This window comes from Lampetra fluviatilis, chromosome 62 (genome assembly GCF_964198595.1).
Source record: "Lampetra fluviatilis chromosome 62, kcLamFluv1.1, whole genome shotgun sequence".
NCBI classification, from domain to species: domain Eukaryota; kingdom Metazoa; phylum Chordata; class Hyperoartia; order Petromyzontiformes; family Petromyzontidae; genus Lampetra; species Lampetra fluviatilis.
This window is the reverse complement of record NC_136336.1, coordinates 6953627-6971761: the sequence shown is the minus strand read 5'-3', so window position 1 is coordinate 6971761 and position 18135 is coordinate 6953627. Positions and strand designations below refer to the sequence as shown.

Sequence of the window (18135 nt, the reverse complement as noted above, 5' to 3'; positions counted from 1 at the left end):
GAGAATTCCAACGTGAATTACTCAAATTAACAACTTTAAAGGCTCACGTGGGCTGAATGACAACAAAGATGGATTAAAATTGAGCAATCATTGGAAAGATGTGATTAACCATGTTGTCTGCTCGACAGACCTGTTCTCCACCTGAGGACGGCTGCTTGCGTTGTGGCCGAAACGTCGTGAGAATAATTTAATTGGTTTATTTTTATTATTTTATTATTTCCATTCTACGTTACTTTACCGAAAGAACCAAGAAGAAGGCAGCTTGTGTTGCCTCCGAAACGTCGTAATTTAATTGATTTATTTTGATTTATATTTTTGTTTATTTTTAACCTACGTGACTTTACCGAAAAAAATCTAAGAGTCGTGGAAATTTCCACGCGGGTATGAATATTAATGAAGGGGGGGGGGCCTCTTTTGCAGTGACGTCATGCACGGATGTAGCACTGTGCTGCGTAGATTTATTTTTTACCGTCACTTTCTGTAAAGAAACGTCGCCATATTTGAAGCGGCTTTCCGTAATAAATTATTTAATTCAGCAAAACCTTCCTCTGCGTTCGTGTGAAAATCCACCCACTCATGAATATTAATGAGGGGGGTGGTCCTATCTTAATTTTAGAACTTGGGGTGGTCCTCATGTAGAGTGACGTCACGCGGGTAAGGGTGGTCCTCATGTGGAGTGACGTCACGCGGGGGAGGGGTGGGCTCATGTGGAGTGACGTCACGCGGGGGGGTGGGCCTCATGTAGAGTGACGTCACGCGGGGGGGGTGGGCCTCATGTGGAGTGACGTCACGCGGGTGGGGGTGGTCCTCATGTGGAGCGACGTCACGCGCGGGATTAATTAATTACTAATTAATTAATATTAATTACTAAACTGTTAACTAATTAATTACTATTATATGACGTCATCCTGGGGCTCTAATTAACATCGTAAGCAGGTGGATGGCTTCGCTATTGCGGCAAATCGCCCGATGATGAAGATGCTGGTTAATGTAAGTAGCAGCGACACATCACGGCAATCAAATGGTGAACGTTGTTGATTTAAATTTCGATTTAAAGCTTTCGTGACTGCAGGGATTCATCTTCTTGGTTCTTTCGGTGAAGGCACGTAGAAGGGAAATAATAAAATAAAAATAAAGTCACGTAGAAGGGAAATAATAAAATAAATACTTTATATATTTTTTATTATTTACCTTCTACGTGACTTTACCGAAAGAACCAAGAAGTTGTTGATTTACTCTACAAACACACCGGTGGGCTGAAGTTCTCGACTAATTGTCGAGTTTTATTTACGTGGCAGATCCATTATTGATGGCTGTGGTCGGGTGGTGGAGGGTTTCGACGCAACATTTATACTTAACTCGTCGCAACGAGAATTACAACGTGAATTTCTCAAATTAACAACTTTAAAGGCTCACGTGGGCTGAATGACAACAACTCAAAGGGTCTGGATGGGCTGAACAAATGTGATTTAAATTAGAAAGTCGCTCTTGATTTTAAACTTTCGTGATTGCAGGAATCTACCACACTCCTTGGTTATTTCGTTAAAGTCACGTAGGTAGAACAATTATAATGGATCACGACGTTTCGATCGCCACACAAGCAACTTTGTGTAATAATAGATCAGAAACGTCGTGATATATTATTATTTAGTCACTCGTACGTGTCAATCCATTCGGTTTAACCTCGTATCTGTGTACAAGCAAATTGAGTCTTCAGGTCCATACGGCGTACAGCCGTTTCAATACGGGGCGACAAAAATAAAAAATATAACAAATAACTTTTTGTGTTTCTGCCTTGTGGTGAGGGGACTTTGTCGGATGAACGTTGAAATTTATAAGGGCACGGGATGACCAATGAGGTGTGAATTGATCTGTAATAAGGTGATGATAAGTCGTTGACAGGTATGATATACAGTTATGTAAAAGTATGAACAATGTGAATCGGGGATATAAGTAACGCGAGTTTTAAACTTGATTCTTTTAACTCAAACTTATGCATAACTCAGGACCACTCAGAGGCACGTCTGCTTAACTGTGATGGCACGACACTGATGCAAATACAGATATGGTGACGTTTCGGGCAATGGTTAATCTGTATTGCCGTTATAAAGGCGTGTGTGTGATCAGATCGATACAAATTTATTGACGCCGGTTACAAGTCCATGCCCCCCATTATTGCGTGAATTTGGCCGATCGCAAAACGCTATAATTTTTTAAAGTAATTTTATACTCCTGAAATGAAAACACTGAGGAAAAATGTAGACTTTAGATGTGTGTCTACTGTATAACATAAATATTAGTTTATTTTCAAAGAGGGTGAACGGAATTAACTTTTTAAAAAATATATAAACTTGGACTCGCTCACGTGACCGAACGCTCGTTTTCGCGGGAAACCTGAACATGGCGGCGTCCGCAATGTTTACGTTTTTGTGTAGCGAGTGAATCAACAAAAACAAATAAAACAGCGACAACTACAACATCGGAGGTCGTGGACGTCGTCGCATAGGTGGGCGATGCACCCACAGCGCATTTAAGTACTCGCATACACTTTGGTTATGTCTGTTTCGAGAATTGGTAGGCCTACGCGGGAGCCTCGGTATTTCCTGCTCTGGGTACCGAGGAAGGGCAGCTTTGGTCCGCAGGGTTGGGACGGACGCAGGGGGTCCTCTTATCGGGGTTAAACACTTTTAAAAAGTGTACGTTTTTTTCTTCTTGGTTCTTTCGGTAAAGTCACGTAGAAGGGAAGTAATAAAATAATAAAAAACAAAACGTAATAAAATAACATAATTCTCACGACGTTTCGAATCCCTGCAGTCACGAAAGCTTTAAATCAAAATGTACGTTTTTTGTTTCTCAAATTAACCTGGCGCAAGACATAACAGTCGTAACGTGTTAAACCAGTGATGGAAACTCCATGTTACTGTGACGGGTACAAGTATAACCACAACATGTTTAGAGAGTGAAGCGGTGGCTCCGGTCCTTGGCAACCATTTCAACAACCCGCTATGACCAGCTGAGTTAAGTATTGTTACAGTATGACGGACATGGCGCGGGTAGGCCTTCGTCCAGCAGTCGATTAGCAAGGGGATGTTTATCGTAGGTCAAAAAGGGATTTGGAGATACGTGAGTATTTTATGCAAACTTTGATCATTGAAAAGGAGACGGATTGCGTCGGTCGTAGCGCACAAGCAAGTAAAGCATTTTACAGCTTGTCACTTCCTTAATACATATAAAAGTCTTATACCAAATGATCTAATCTGGCGACCTGTAGATAAGGTTGGTGAACAATGCAAAGATGGAACATCTAATGCAGTAGAGTATATGTAGCTACAGGTCATAGCAACGAGCTGTGGGAGCAGTACATCAAGTAGGTTCCTAACAGATTACAGTTACATCTGGTACAGAGCTTATCGGAAGATAATTTTCATTTCCTATCGGACGATAAGCTATGGAGAATGAATGCATAGTTGAAGGCTCTTGAAAGAAAACTTAAACAGCGATGAAAATGTAAAGTTTTGTTGATTATTCAGACGAAACCTTGGCATAACCAGTTTAGTGATTTTCAGTGCGCTTCAGCAGTGTAGTAATCGGTTTTAAATATGATTTAAATCAGTTGTGTAATTGCTGTAAAGGTTTAACACGTAGGCTTTTGCGACCAATGTTATAAGAACGGGAGACACAGCAGAGCCTCACTATTCTGGCGAATTGCCCGATGATGCTGGATGCAATTACCAGCGAAACGTCGTACTCAAATTGTAAATGTTGTGGCTTCAACACACCGGTGGGCTAAAGCAGTGAACTATTTGTCTTTTGTCAACGTGACACATTTTTACTGATTGGCCGTGTCGGGTGGTGGAGGGTTACGACACATTTATAAATAACGCGATCTAAACCCAAAAACGTTGATTATGCTGTAAAGGTGCAGCCCTGCAACTGCTCGCCTATGACACTGCTCGAGGAAGAGTTGCCACTCGAGGGAGTTCTAGAGCAGTGGTTCTTAGGTTTTACTGCAGACGTGCACCCCTTTGGCTCTCAATCGTAAAAAAAAATGTTAATTAATACATAGGTTTGATGAAACAAAGTAGTTGTACGTGCGTGCCCGTGTTTCAATGATTGTTTACCTTCTAATAAAAGCTGGCATGTCTTGCACCCCCAGAAATGGCATGTCACACCCACATTGGGTGCGTGGAGCCCAGGTTAGAACCACTGCTCTAGAGAGTTGAATATGACGGGCTCACTGAGCCATTAACTACCCAGGGCAGTGTTGGAGAATGGGATAACTGTCATTTTATTTTAAAAATGTTCACGTATTTGACCCTTTCACATCTCTGCCTATGCCTCGATTTTCACTGTCAGATATGTGATGTTGCACTGCGCTTAAAATGTACTGAAATCGCTCAGTCTCTGCAGTTAAATATACTGATGCATTCAGATTCCATATCAATAGCTGTTTTAGCATTTGGCCGAACGCAATAACTGGGCCTGTTTCACCTTTATCGAGGCTTTTTCAGTCAGGTGTGGCCTTTTACAAAATGTCTACTGCATACCCTGAGGGCTTGGATTGGCGAGTGTGCAACGATTTGCCTTGCAATTGAATAAAGTGTCACAAAGTTGGGGCTGCGATTTTCTGAAAGAATCTTCTCTATTTGTTTTTGTTTTTACAGGAATTAAATAAGCACCTCTAGTAGCTGCAGGGCTCGCATGACCCATTTACAAACAATACGCTTGCACAATTTAGATTTAAATTTCGATTTAAAGCTTTCGTGACTGCAGGGATTCATCTTCTTGGTTCTTTTGGTAAAGTCACGTAGAATGGAAATAATAAAATAATAAAAATTAAACAGAATAAAATAATTACTTTATTATGTTTTATTTTAATTATAAATAATATTATAAATAATGCAATTTATTATAAATAATAAATAATAAAACATAATAAAATAATTATTTTGTTATGTTTCATTTTTATTATTTTATTACTTCCATTCTACGTGACTTTACCGAAAGAACCAAGAAAATGTAGATTTATATAGGGTACAGATGCGACCACCTCTCAAGCTGCTGTACAGGAACAGCGAGCTCATTTATTTATTATAAAGAGGCAGTCAGTCTTAGGCAGAGGACAAATGGAAAGTTTTGATCCTGGACATGATCAATGGCAGGTAGCATGTGTGACTGGTGGAAGGGAGGGCAGCAGAGGGGAATGGGCGACCTCCCACTGGGTGAAGGTAGACTGGGAATTCAATAGAAGGCTTAGTTACTGGAGTGGAGAGTGCACGGAGAAGAGTAATGAAATGGGACAGGAGAGGTAGGAGAGTGATTGGAGGGGATTAGACTGAAATGAGAGGGGAGAGGTAGAGTGTGTAAAGTTGAAAAACAACTGTTAATATATATTTAAAAATGTCTGTTATTGTTATACGTTATTATGACGGAAACTGTGGTCAGCCTTGTGGTAGGAAGTTTCACTCAAGAGTTGGCACATGGGAAACTGTGGAATTGGTGAGAGGTCGTGTAAAGCAGGAGTTGTGAACATTTTCCTTGCTGAGGGCTAAGTAGGACTTCCAAATGCTTTTGGTGGGAAACTACACATTAATACACGCATTGGTTTTATCTAATTATAATGCAAAAAATGATGATGGTTCACGTTTTCAGGTGACTGAGTGTGCCAAGATTAGAAGCTATGTGTTGCCAGGTTGAAAATGGCCCCCTTTTAGTACTGTACTCTATTAGTGTGTCTAAAATTGTGATGATATCGAAATGACTGGAGGTATAAAATTATAACAAATTTTAGATATATCTCGTATAATAAATACAATTCCAGCGACTCTCAATCCTCTCATGGATTTAGGTTTCCCCATGCTATGTTGGTCATGGGTTTTCTTTACCATGCTTCACATTGGTCAGTGCCGGTTGGTGAAGATTGGGGCAGGACCTGCTCTTATATTTCTTGCCACTGATGTTTGCCACGGCCGGGCATCAAACTCGAATCGTTGAGTTTATAGCAGAGTACGCCAACCAGAAAAATAGTGAAAATGTTATTAATATGCAATTTAAAAAATTCTCAATAATTTTTTCCCCCTCTGACATTTTTTTTTAGCCGGGTGCGCCACGGACACTAGCCACTGGATGCGTTAGGCCATCCGGTGAGTGACTGGTGAGTGACCGGTGATCGTGCGAAGCCGCGCCGGCGTGGGCAAGGTGAGCGGTGGCACGGACGGGACGGGAACCGCCGGCATGGAGGCGCGCATTCTGCGTGTGCGGCAGGTGCTAACCCTGATGGAGCAGACACTGGAGTGCCCCATCTGGTGAGCGGACACACACACACACCAGTCTCTACTCTGGTCTCCTCACAATGATGCAGACAAACTGGTCTCTGATGGGGGTGTTTGGATAATAGTAGACCGGCAGACTGGTCTGCATTGGGGACTCTAGACAATGATAGAATGGCAGACCGATCTCCGACGTGGTCTCTAGACAATGATGTACTGACAGACATGCCTTTGCTGAGGTCTCTAGAAAATGGTCTGGACATATCAGAGTCTCATTGGTAATGTAAACTTTAACAAAAGTATGACGCGAGTTTAACATCAAACGTTTAACAACTCGTTCTATGAAACGCACGTGTCTCACGAGTGTGTTTTCGAGAAAATCTTTACTGTATGACGTTTGGCTTTTCGGCAGCCTGGACATCATGAAGGAGCCCATCTCAACCAAGTGCGATCACCAATTTTGCCGGTGAGCCAGGGAGTTGAGGATAAACGTTGGCTCTGGCCACAAACCAGCGACCACAGCTTGCCAATGGTAGAGATTAGGCGGATTAAATGGGTGGTCAACATGATTTGTTAAGTTAATTTCGCAGCCTTTGTGGTGCAGATGATACAATAAAAAAATTATCAAGAGCACATTGTTAAGTGTTCCAATTAAACTAGCATGTTTTATACAATATAAAGACAAAGATCCCTGTACAGCCTGAACAGACTGTTGGGACAAGTGCTTTTAGCGATCACCTGTGAAGGCCGGCACGGCACACAAGGAGGAGGGTGGCCAGCACCACCCAGTGGCGTACACACTGCACCAGGTACTTATTTGAGGCTGAGTCGACCTAGAGGAGGCCCAGGCACGATTCAGATAATTGTCACTGGTGGTGGCTGTGAGTGGGAATCATACTCGGGTCACCGTGTTTGTGGCTCTCACACGTGGGATATCAAGTTTTTCCACAACACTCTAGATTTATCCAATTATCTTATGAGTATACCCGTATATTGGGTGTAAAACCAGTGTATTTGGAACACACCCACGCAAGCCGAACAAGGGTTTCCTCCCCGTTCCCTGTGCCTGCAGCTTCTGCATTCTGGAGCTGCTGGAAAAAAGCAAAGGCCCTGCACTGTGCCCGATGTGCAAGGAAACAGTCACCCGGAGGTACGTGCTCACCCGCCGGCTCACGAGGCTGCTCCCCTGTTCGCTCAGCCACTCACCCACCCCATCTGTTTGCCCGCCTATCCACTTGATTGCTCGTTCACCCGCTCGCCTGCTCGCTCACCCTGTCGGTCTCTGTCATCACACCAGGTTATGTAATGTTTACGTTCGACAGTGAACAGTTTTGAATTAACATCTTGCGGAAAGGCGTATCAAAACTACAAACTGTTCGGCGACTGTGCACGTGCAGAAGCTGCAGGCCACTCACAGCAGCTGCGTGCAACTTTAAGCGGTCACCCATCACACGAAGCGCAATTTCTGTTGTCCTTCCCCCGCACCTCCATTTAGCACAGTTGGCTACGTACGGTGTGAAAGAAGTTCAGAATAAATACACCATTGTGCCATTACACGATCGTGATCTGGCAGTCGCGCATTTTCTGCTTGTTGCTGAGGTTCACAGTTCGAATATGGCAAGTGCCGTGATTAATACTGCCGGTGTACTAACCAGAAAAATACTATACGCCGTCTGCTGCACAATGAATGTAAAACATCCTGTTGTACGTATGTATGTTGAACTTCTTTCGCACCGTACATAGCCAACCGTGCTCATCAGAGGTGCGGTGTATGTGTGTTGACCTTCTTTCGCACCATACGTAGCCAACCGTGATAATCGGAGGTGCCTGAGGCCTACCCCTGCATATGTTACATCATTTGCACCGCAATCGGTGCCTTGGTCTTCCCATTACTGATGTATACACACCACACCATATTCTCATTGTAAGACCTAGAATAGGACCAGTTCATATATTCACCACTGATGTTATGGACCCCTCACTTGGCAGATGTGACTATCTCCTACACCGATGGATACATAAGACTAGCCCAGAGTGAAGCCACGGTCACCCATCTCAAACCGTGGACCGCATATTAACCACCACCGCCCGCGTCAATCATTGTTCGGCAGAATTTCAGATCTTCATCATAAGGATACTCCTGAAGCCGTCACCTGGCTCACTCGCCAACCTCGACGCAAACGTGTAAACGTTGCCGATCAACTTCAGAAATGTGAAAGACTATTCTTTTCCACCCATCGCCACTCCCATCGCCACAGACACCATCACCATCACCCGTTTTGCCTACCCGCTCTACCACCTGCTCTCCGACCTCATTCACCGGCTTGCTCGCCCGCTGTTCGATTGACGAATGAGATTATGTCTGCCTGTGCCGACCGCCCCTCCCCCACATCCCAACCCAAGGAGCTTGCGGGAGAACCCCATGTTTAAGCAGATTGTGGCCGGGGTGCAGCGTACGATGCAGGCGTTTCAGGAGGACACAGGCCTCCAGTGTGAGTTTTATCTCCCCGCACACCACCCCATCATCATCACTTGTTATGTATACCGCACCTGCCATGCAGTATGTTTCGTGGCACCCTGACGCACGGGACCCCCAGTGGCAGCTTCCCTGTGCAGCACAGGTTTTTTGCCAGTAGCGGGAGGCAATGTTGCTATTTGGCTTTTGGCAGTTAATTAATTTAAGAGCAAATTTGGACCGTGACCAAAAAAACCACACGTCCGACTTTCTTTTGAAAAGCGACGTGGGATCTTTAATGTCCGCCGCTATAGTATTAACCGAGGTGGCTGATGGATGTAAACCACGAACCTCTGCAACAAACGGTGAAGACGATACCGCTCGGCCGTGTCATCGTCTTGGTGCTGGCTACGCACATACAACACGGAAAAGTAAAAGTAAAACGAAAATCATGTCAGCTTCATAATTGTAATCGGAAGGTTGAGAGTTCAAATCCTGTTTTGGGGGTTGACTCGGCCCTTTGTCCCGAGTGATTTGATAAAACGAGTGGTGGTCCTATGGATAGACCCACCCCTGCCATGTAATGTGTAATTTCAACCGCCAGCTCAGGACTGTAAACAGGAGCGGAGCCACCACCTCAGTGCTCATATGAACAGAAAGTCGCTTGGAATTTTTGACGAGACGGCACTCAAAAACAAAAATGTTACCGTCCCTGTTGTAAGTAAACACAATCCTGCGGAGGGAGCTGGTAAGAAACGTTGGGTTACTCGGTCAATGGCCTGCAGGGTCAACGGCGACGTGGTGTATTCCGCAAATATGGCCGACTGTGAGGGCGGGCACAAGCCGACGTGAGTAGGTTAAACGTTGAGTTTTATAAGGGCACCACGGGGTAACCAGCCCCGCCCCACCCCCCCCACCCAGCCCCACCCTCCCCACCCAGCCCCTCCCCACCCTCCCCACTTAGCCCCTCCCCACCCTCCCCACCCAGCCCCTCCCCACCCTCCCCACTTAGCCCCTCCCCACCCTCCCCACCCAGCCCCTCCCTGCACAACGGACACAATAATCCCCTGTGGGCTGGTGTAACCAGGAGGTTCCTACCAGTAAAATAACGAAATATATTTGTCAACACTGTGCACTTAAAATAAATAAATATATAGCGGAAGTTTTGGGGCATGGCCCTTCTTCATACCACATAATAGGTCAGAGGGATATGGTGGATAATAAAGAGTTGGGAGCGCGATGAGAATATATTACAATTTTTTTTTTCAGATGACCACTTCGTTTGTATTAGCACATGAATAGTTACCTACTAGCATATTTTAAAAGTTATAAGATGTTGCTGGCACACGGTATTGCAGGTGATTTTCACACGCACGAGTGGATGCGTGGTATCGCGAGCGAGAGTAAAAGTCGGTAATCTTCGCCATCGTCCGGTCAAAGAAAAAAAACGTTTCAAATTCTTCATGTCACCAGTCACTGCAGCGCCTGGGCCACCGGAGGTGTCGGTGTGGGGGTCCTCGGAACCCAACAGGCGTCCGCGCGGCTCCAGACGCCCGCGTACGCTGGATCAGTCTCGCGCTGGCGCCAACAGTCTTTCGGAGACTGTCTCCTCCCGTCCGAAGAGACAGAGGGCTCAGCTGAGCTACGTAGAGTTAGGTGTGTGATGCCGCACTGCGCCGCAATGCACTGCACTGGGCTGCAGTGCACCATCATGCATTGCGCCGCACACTGCACCACATGGCATCTCACGCAGCAGTGGAATGCATCGCATGGCGCCCTGCACCCACACTGCACCCACACTGCACTGCACACTGCACTGCACACTGCACTACACACTGCACCCACACTACACTGCACCCTGCACCGTACTGCATTGTACTGCATTGGACCCCAATGCATATTGCACAGCAGAATTCACCACACCACATTGGAAACTACATCACGCTGCTACGCATCGCATAGCATTACACACATTGCAATGCTTCCGATTGCACCTCACCGTATTGCACTGCACCGCGCACTGCACAGCATCACAATGCACTGCATTACAACACAACACGCAACATGGTCAACCTCTCGATTAACATGGTTGGCTACGTACGGTTCAAAAGAAGTTCAACACATATGAGGGGAGGCTACTCTCGGCTCGCACGTTGTGCATACGACGGCGTAGCGTTCACGCTTATAGTCTCCTTAACCGTTACATCCCTGCAGTACCCCCGCCTCTCGTTCCGATTGATTGTCGTTTGTTGTGTTCCAGACCTGGACTCGTTGTCGGATGATGGTGAGCCTTGGATCATTGCTCTTGCGGCAGAGGATGGGTTGAAGAGGTAAGGGCTTAGTGAGTGAACATTTTTCAGGAATGTACAGTAAAACCTTGGATTGCGAGTAACTTGGTCTGCGAGTGTTTTGCAAGACGAGCAATTTTTTTTTAATAAATATTAACTTGATAAACGAACGAGGTCTTGCAACACGAGTAGTACGTGTCTACGCTTTGTCTGCCGAGCATCACGTGATCACAACTGATGTACGAGTGCTTTGGATTACAAGCACGTTTCCGGAACGAATTATGCTCGCAATCCAAGGTTTTACTGCACAGGTAAGTTGTGGTGTTCTGATGCAGTATCTGTGTGTGTGTGTACACGAGCGGGGGCGGTAGTGTAGTGGTTAGGGTGCTGTTCTGTGCACCCGGCAACCTAAGTTCGATTCCCGCTTTCGACAAATAACAGTGGGAAACATTTGTACACGTTCTGGGCTCATCTAAGTCAATTTGGCCTTAAATGAGTGGTTGGTGCAGTGTGTAAACACAATTACTGGAGAGATAAAGGTGGCCGGGCGTGGTGTTGGCTACCCACCCTCTCATATAATTACATGGTAAATTGTTAATAATAAAGGTTTTTTGGTTAAATCGCGTAAGTATAAACGTGTCGTAACCCTCCAACCACCCGACCACAGCCAGTAAGGTTTGTCACGTAAAGAGCACGCGCCAATTAGTTACTACTTCAGCCCACCGGTGTGTTGGAGAGTAAATCCACAACATTTACAATTTGAGTAGTGCGACGTTTCGCTGGTAATTACATCCAGCATCATCGGGCGATTTGCCAGAATAGTAAATTAGTTTGAAAATCGTGAGGCTGCTGCTTGTATCGTTGGCGTTGCTAAATATTAAGAAAGATTTGGCAAGGTGTGGTGGCATCAATGCTTTTGGCCTTGATAAAATCTGGATGATACCATCATGATGGGGAGCCGTGGTGGCGAGATGTTAACAACCTCGCCTGGTACACAGGAGGTTGTGGGTTTGATCCCGACCCTGAGTTTGCATGTTCTCCCCGTGTTCGCGTGGCTTTTTCCTCCGGGTCCTCCTCTTTTTCCTTCCACATTTAGAAACGTGCATTTAGAGTTTTTGGCCACGATAAATAAAAGTTCGCCTCTGAAAAAGAGCTACATAACTCAGTGAGCCATACCTGGTAAAATACAAATAGTTGAGTTAGTTTAGTAATGATATCGCCCGCTCGTCTATGCATGCAGTTCATCGTTCCGGCGGTCTCGAGCGCAGCTTGGTGGGGACACGACGAGTGACGGCGCACGGCAGCGGGGTGAAGCGCCATCAGCGCCGCCCCCACTCGCTGGCGAGTGGTCACGTGACTTAACGAGCGTCGCTGGCGACGCCAATCCCAACATGAAACCCTCGCCCACTTCTGCCGCACCGTCGGGGAACGCGGCTGCCATGGCTCGGCAAGATGATGCAAGCTCACCGGCACCGGCAACTGTGAATGGCGAAGTCACCGAAGAGGTCAAAGTCGCGGCGCCACCAGCCAAGAAATCGAAGCGCATAGGCATCCGGAAGGTGAAGGAGTGGCTGCAGAAGATGGATGTTGCTGGTGAACCCAAATCCGCGTCCCCAGACCATGTGGACGGCGCTGATAAAGACGACGATGAGGGTGGCGGTGGTGGTGGTGACATGGCTGATGGTGGCGGTGATGGCGCTGCAGACAGCATCTCTGGAGGCTCAGAGCGCACGACACTACTGGAGGATCATTCAATGGAGGTGTCCCCGGTGCCGGTGGTTGTGCCGTTGATGGAGCTGGAGAAGCCACTGCTGACTATGAATCCCGGGGACCGGCTTTTCGGCAAGCGCTACGGCCGACAGCACAAGCTGCTACCGCGGGCACGGGTACGGGCGGCAAAGCGCAGTCGTGGGGCTTCGGCGCCAGTCTGTGCTTCTATAGACGTCGCTGTTATTGGTGCTGGTGGTTCTGGTGGCGTTGTTCGTGTGGTTGGTACTGCTGGCGCGCCTGACGATACCATCGCGGTGGAGATGAGCCAGGTTGCGGCGAGCACGCGCCCTCCGAGCACCGGCAAGGCTGTGGGGAAGCGCCGGCCTCGCCGATCCACGGAGCTGTCTCCGGAGGACTTCATACGGAGGGAACCTCCAAGCGCCGTAGCGTTGACCACCGGCTCCGTGCACGCTGTCCGTGAGGATGGCGGCATGCGGGGAGGCACGACAAGACCCAAAAGGCGAAAACTTAAAAATGAGGCATCCTCTCACACGAAGGTTGAAGCTCCCCCGCACCAAGGGAATAATGGTTTGCCCCAAGAACAAAGGGAGAATAATGGGGTACCCCTACAGCAAAGAGAGAATGGTTTTGCCCTTCAGCCAGATGCATCTCCGAAGCAGGGAGGAGAGAACGGCCCATCCCTACCACAGGATATAAACACTTCTCCCCTGCAGCAGGCAGTGAACGAGACGCCGCTGCAGCCACAGCAGCAGCAGCCACGACCGCTCAGAAAAAGCACGTCGGCACAAAAGCGTTTGGCCGCTAAGGTTCACCGGTATCACTCAGTGGGGGACGGCAGCAAGAGCCGGCGGCGTTTGGAGCTGCAGATTGGTGGCCCAAGCCATGTCAGCTGGGTGCCGGCCACCATCGAGAGCTTCAGCAGCAGCGAGGACGCCCTGCGGAACTCCCCGCTGCAGGCCAACAAGCGCCGCCGCTCGCTGGGGATTCTGGGGAAGGACGTGCGGCTGGCTGACAACGACGAGGGCTTCGCTCGCCCGCGAGTGACTCCTCCATCCGCCGACGACGGTGCAGGGGGCCTGCACGAGAACCGGAGCGTTTCGCCGGGCCAGAAATTGCCGTGGCTGTGTGACCACAAGTGCCATGGTTCCCCGTCGGTCGTGCCAGAGACACCGTGCACGCCCGCGCCTCTCCTCCTCGTTGCTGCCGGTGCTGCCGGTGGTTGTGTCGTCACGGCACCGGCGCTGGCGAGGAGGTGCGACGTCTGCCTAGAGAGGATGCCCCCCGGCGCGGTTACCGCGGGGTCGACTGTGGCTTCCCCGCAAGAAGCTCACCGCGCCCGCCACGCTCTCCATGGAACCGCCACCACCGAACCAGAGCACAAGCCGGGCAGCAAGGACGCTGACTGTTGCGGTGCCGAGGTCTCGCCGAACGACACGCCGGATGGCCTGCTGGTGCTGCCGGAGGAAGGTGCGGAGCAAGACGGCAGGGTCTCGGAGGGCGGCCGAGAACATGGCGGCGATTGCACGGGGGTGATGGCGGTGACACTGACCCCGGCGGAAACTCTTGTGGAGCGAAGAGGTGGCCCGGAAGAGGCAAGCGGCAGCAATGGCAGTGTGGTCGAGAACAGCCAGTCGCTGCTGCACTCTCGGCTAGAGCGCTCGGGGACGGAGGAGAGAGCGAAAGGTGCTGGCGAGGCCTTGTCGCTGGTGGACGTTTCCATTGCATCGCAGATGCAGAAGGGGCTGACGCGCAGCATGTTAAATTTGCAGCAGGAACCAACTCTAAATAAGTCAGACTTGCAGCTGGAATCAACGCAAGAGAATTTCGACCCGCAGGAGGTACGAACGCAAGATAAGTTCGACACGCACCAGGAAATAACACCGTACAAGTTAAACCAGCAGCAGGAGCGAACGCAAGATGAGTTATGCCCACAACGGGACCTAACGCAATATAAATCAAACACTCATCAGGAACTAACACCACCTGATTTAAGCGCACAACAGGAACCAATGCCTGATTCATTGCCTCCGCACCAGGAACCAATTGCGACTACATTGATCCCTCGGCAAGAAACAATGGGCAATGACCTGCAGCAGCTAAACGAAGCTGCAAATTTTCCACGTGAGGTGAAAGATGTAAGTAAGGGCGTGGGGAGCGTGGAGGATGGCGTGGTGAGCATGGAGGATAGCGAGGTGGACACACAGGTGGCACTCCTCTCTTTCCTGCCCTCCAAGAGACGCTCGTTCCGCTTGGTGAGTCCCGGCGCCTCTCACCAATCCGAGACCCACCGGACGGGAGAGCACCAGACCAGCACCCACCGGGGCGGTGGTAACCAAGCCGAGACTCGCGGAGCTGATGAAAAACAAACCATCTCTCGTCAGACTGGTGATAACCAAACTATTATTCCCCCAAATGGTGATAATCAAACTGGTGATAATCAAACTGGTGATAACCAAACTACCATTCACCAGACTAGCAAGCACCAAATCATTTCTCTCCAAACTGGTGATAACCAAACCATCACCAACCCAACCTGTGATAATCAAACTGGAGATCACCAAACCATTTGTCGCCAGACTGGTGATAACCAAACTAGTAATCAGCAGACTGATGTTAATCAAACCATCACTCACTCGGCCAGTGATAGTCAAACTGGTGATAGCCAAACCAGCACTTACCAGAGCGGTGATAACCAAACCATCATTCACCAAATTAGTGACGACCCAATCAGCACTTCTCAGACCAGTGATATTAAAACCAGCATTCACTTGACCGGTCATGAACAAACCGACAGTCACAAACCTGTTGCTAGCCAGAACAACGCTCACCTAGCAAGCTTGCCATCACTTAGCGCTGATGAAATCGTCCACGGTAACCGGCTGACGAAGAGAACCCGTGCCGGCAGATGCGCGCGACGCTCCGGCTCCTCCTGGCGCTCATCCCCAACGTCGCCCGGCCGGGACGACACGCTTCGGGGGGGCGCCGGCAGTGGCGACGAGTCAACCGACACGCTCCAACTTCAGCACGGAAAGGCGCTGCTTAGTCCGAGTGGCACAGACAGCACTCCTGACATCATCATGCCCACCCAGCGAAATACAACCGACCATCGGCCCGGTTCGTTGGCTGCGCGTAGCCATACCAGCGCAATCACCAGCAGCCAGGAAGATTCCAGTGGTCGACCGTCCATCTCGACAATGGCCGACAGCCAGCCGAAGAAAGTAATCGGCAGCTCGCAGCTGCTCACCTGCGGTCAGTCCGATATGCTGGTTGGCAGCGGTGCGGGTCTTGGGCAGCGGCGGTCGCTCATTGCATCTCGCGGACAGCCGGAGGTGAAAGTGGTCAACAGCTCGCCGTCCATAGATGTTGACATCGGTGTCAGTGACTTGGCGGTCGCGGCCGTGAGCAACTCGCCGCACGTAGCTGCTGCGCGAGACCGGAAGCAGCGGTGGCGGCGGCGGCGGATTAGAGTCATTGTATCATCGTCATCGTCGGACAGCGACTGCGAGGTGAAGTTGCCCAGCCTTGGTGTAAAGGTGAAGTGGCAGCAGCAGGGGGGCATGTTGGCGAGCCCGCGTGACAAAGGAGGACCCCGCACGTCCCCCCCCACCGGCAGCACCCTCCCCGCGTCGTCCCCTCCGCTCAGTCAATGCTCGACTGCGTCCATGGATCTGTTTGAGTCGGAGGGCTCCGTGTGGGGCCGGCATGGGCCAAGCAGCCCTGGCGATCGAGACGGCGCCGAGGGGCGCGCGGAGGTCGCAGAGGCCACGGGGTTGACGACCTCTGCCGGTCGTCGGCGACCTTTGAACGGAGATCCTGAGTCAGGTGGGGAGGGCGACAGCGCAGCAGAGCCAAGGTCAAGGAGAGGCAAGGATTTATTATTATTATTTGAGCTTTCGTAGTTTGAGATGACCGTATATTCTTTGGATGCTAAAACCTCTGAAAAGTAACACGCACCCCAAAACTAGTGCCCGCTGTCTTCAGGTGGGACCGTCACAGCTAAATTTACTGTATCAATAAGTAAATTTAGCTGTGACGGTCTCACCTGAAGACGGAGACTTGTGTTGCCTCTGAAACGTCGTGATTTAATTTAGTTATTTTTCCATGTATTATTATTCTATTATTTTTTACCTACGTGCCTTTACCAAAAAAACCTAAGAGTATGAATCCTTGCAGTCACGAAAGCTTTAAATCTAGCCTTAATAGGTGCTCGCTAACAACACTTGCCCCGACGGTCTGTGCTCGGTTACACGTGTGATCTTTGTGTTTGCTCGTGCGTTCGTGTGCGCGTCAGACGGCATTTTGGAGAACGAGAGCGAGTCGACCGTCATCTGGGCATCTCAGGACGTCGACTCCGAGGTGAGTCTAAGCCACTCAGGCCAGGGGCAGCCGTGGCTTGGCCCCGCCACCTAGGTTGACTCAGCCTACAATAAGCCTCGCCTCAAATGGCGGGCTGGTGCTGCGGCAGTACACCAAGAAGAGCGCTTTCACGCACCCGGAGATCAATTCTCACGCACATTTTCCAGAACGCCAAGTCATGCGCGCGAACTTCGGCCCGGTTTGTGGGATTTGTGTGCATGACAATTTGTCATTATTATTATTATTACCGGCATAAGGCACTACACTACTGCCAGAGTGCAAGGTGCGCTTATCCATAATCATCCGTCAAGGACATCTGGTAAGTCTACACAATACAATACCCGCCATTCGCCGCAGAGTGGCGGTGACATCGTCACGGCGTCTGTGCCAGTCTACAATCACTTCACACAACGTTTCTTTTGCACATCCGTGCATGAGAACACAGACTGAGAATATATTATTGCTAAAGTTAGACACCGCCGGTATACTGAGAAAGGCCAAAAAAAGTAAAGGTAATTGGCTATAAATGTTTCTAACAAGATTTACTCAGTAATAGGTTTTTACCCTTTCAACTGGCATCATGTTTGCAATAACCACAACACAAGCAGTCAAAATGCAAACAAAAAGAAACAACTCTGATGATGATAATGATATGCACTGTCCTTGAAGTTGATTGGTCCACACCCGAGACAGCTTTTCTTAGAGCCTAGTCTCCATTGGTGTTGGACCAGATGACGCCAAAAGGCGCACAACTCAAAGACAATGCACCATCAGAGTATGAGAGCTCGAGGTGAAGCATTTACACTATGAGACCTCCTTTACCAGTGGCAAAATATAGTAAGATTTACTCACTTCATTGATTGGCTGACTGATTTAGTTTACCAGATGTAAAAAATAACGACAGGCAGTCGCTGACTTGCGAACATCCGCACTTACGAACGAGATTCCATCATATTTATATCTTTAACCATCCGACTTGCAAACGTGAAAACGCACTTCACAACCGAACCGCGGCAACTATTTTGGTTTGGGAAAG

At 48.8% G+C, this 18135-nt stretch overlaps 2 protein-coding genes across 2 annotated transcripts in view; both read left to right on the top strand.

The window, feature by feature from the left end:
• The first annotated feature begins 980 nt into the window (after positions 1–980).
• Positions 981–15786, top strand: LOC144951403 (uncharacterized). The gene is made up of 9 exons (XM_078881643.1): positions 981–990; positions 6098–6305; positions 6682–6735; positions 7342–7419; positions 8673–8761; positions 10198–10380; positions 10985–11054; positions 12253–15574; positions 15649–15786. Exons 2-9 carry the CDS (start codon positions 6235–6237, stop codon positions 15784–15786), a joined length of 4005 nt encoding a protein of 1334 aa, XP_078737769.1. The 5' UTR covers positions 981–990; positions 6098–6234.
• LOC144951356 (uncharacterized) overlaps positions 15561–18135 on the top strand; it is a 15812-nt gene continuing 13237 nt past the window's right edge. Inside the window, exons 1-2 of the mRNA XM_078881573.1 lie at positions 15561–16607; positions 17035–17099. Of these exons, the coding sequence (XP_078737699.1) occupies positions 15821–16607; positions 17035–17099 (852 nt within the window). The 5' untranslated portion in view covers positions 15561–15820. The remainder of the gene's footprint in view (positions 16608–17034; positions 17100–18135) is intronic.

Bases quoted from the DNA above. Each gene is read 5' to 3' on its own strand.
- LOC144951403 (XM_078881643.1), top strand. From the start codon at position 6,235: ATGGAGGCGCGCATTCTGCGTGTGCGGCAGGTGCTAACCCTGATGGAG. The intron at 6,736-7,341 runs GTGAGCCAGGGA...CTGTGCCTGCAG, and splicing joins TGCGATCACCAATTTTGCCG to CTTCTGCATTCTGGAGCTGC. The intron at 15,575-15,648 runs GCAAGCTTGCCA...CCGTGCCGGCAG, and splicing joins GCCAGAACAACGCTCACCTA to ATGCGCGCGACGCTCCGGCT.